Source organism: Pecten maximus, unplaced genomic scaffold, assembly GCF_902652985.1.
Source record: "Pecten maximus unplaced genomic scaffold, xPecMax1.1, whole genome shotgun sequence".
Taxonomy (NCBI): domain Eukaryota; kingdom Metazoa; phylum Mollusca; class Bivalvia; order Pectinida; family Pectinidae; genus Pecten; species Pecten maximus.
Window position 1 is genome coordinate 5,001 of NW_022981445.1, and position 1,197 is coordinate 6,197.

A 1,197-nucleotide genomic window follows, 5' to 3' on the forward strand; every position below is an offset into this window, starting at 1 on the left:
GTGGGTGTCGGTGCGTGGTTGTGGTTCGCTGTGGGTGGGTGGGGCGGTGGGTGCGGTCGGGTGGGGTGTCGTTGCGCGGCGGGGTGTGGCGGGGTGTGCTGGGTGCGGGGTGGTCGTGGCTTGGGGTGTCGGTGCCTGGGTTGTGGTGCGCGTGCGGGTGTCGGTGGTGTGGGTGTCTGCGTGCGGGTGTCGGTGCGCGTGCGGGTGTGTTGCGCGTTGCGGTGTCGGGCGCTGTGGGGTGTTGTGCGCGTGGGGTGCGGCGCGTGCGGGTGTCGGGCTGGGGTCGGTGCCGTGCGGTCTGTCGGTGCGCGTGCGGGTGTCGGTGCCGTGCGGGTTTCGGTGCGCGGGTTTTTCGCGGTCGCTGGGGGTCGTTCGCGGGGGGTGTCGGTGCGCGTGCGGGGTGTCGGTGCGCGTGGGGTGTCGGTGGCGTGCGGGTGTCGTGCGCGTGGGGGTCGGTCGCGTGGGGGTGTGGTGCGCGTTGGGTTCGTGCGCGTGGGGTGTCTGTGGCGTGGGGGGTGTCGTGTGGTGTGCGGTGCGGGGTGTGTGCGGGGTGTCGGTGCGCGTGGGGTCGGGTGTGGGGGTGGGTGTCGTGGCTGGGGTGTCGGTGCGTTGTGTCGTGGCGTGCGGTGGGTGCGGTGCGGTTGCGCTGCGTGGGGGTCGGTGCGCGTGCGGGTGTCGTGCGCGTGCGGGGTGTCGGTTTCGGCGGTGCGGGGGTGTGGTGCGCGTGGGGTGTCCGGTCGCGTGCGGGTGTCGCGTGCGCGTTTCGGGTGTCGGTTTCGCGTTTGGGGTGTCGTGGCGCGTTGTCCACTGGGTTCCGGTTGCGCGTGGGGTTGTCCGGTGCGCGTGGGGGTGTCGGTGCGCGTGGGGGTGTGGTGCGCGTGCGGGGTGTCGGTTGGCTCTGGGGGTGTCGTGCGCGGTTTCGGGTGTCGTGCGCGTGGGGTGTCGGTGCCGTGCGGGTGTCGTGCGCGTGGGGTGTCGTGCGCGTGCGGTGTCCGGGGCGCGTGCGGTGGTCGGTTTCGCGTGCGGGTGTTTGTCGCGTGGGGGTTCGTGCGCTGGGTGTCGGTGCCGTGGGGTGTCGGTGCGCGTGCGGGTGTTCGGTGCGCGTGGGGGTGTCGGTTTCGGGGTGCGGGTGTCGGTGGCGCTGGGGTGTCGTGCCGTGCGGGTGGGCGGTGCGCGGGGCTTCGGTGCGGTTTTTCG

At 73.5% G+C, this 1,197-nt stretch overlaps 1 protein-coding gene across 1 annotated transcript in view; it reads right to left on the minus strand.

Moving 5' to 3' along the window:
* LOC117320055 (proline-rich extensin-like protein EPR1) overlaps positions 1–807 on the minus strand; it is a gene marked incomplete at both ends in the record, with an annotated part of 2,916 nt that extends 2,109 nt beyond the window's left edge. Inside the window, one exon of the mRNA XM_033874746.1 lies at positions 1–807. This exon is cut by the window's left edge and continues 2,109 nt beyond it. Within this exon, the coding sequence (XP_033730637.1) occupies positions 1–807 (807 nt within the window).
* Between the last annotated feature and the right edge of the window lie 390 nt (positions 808–1,197).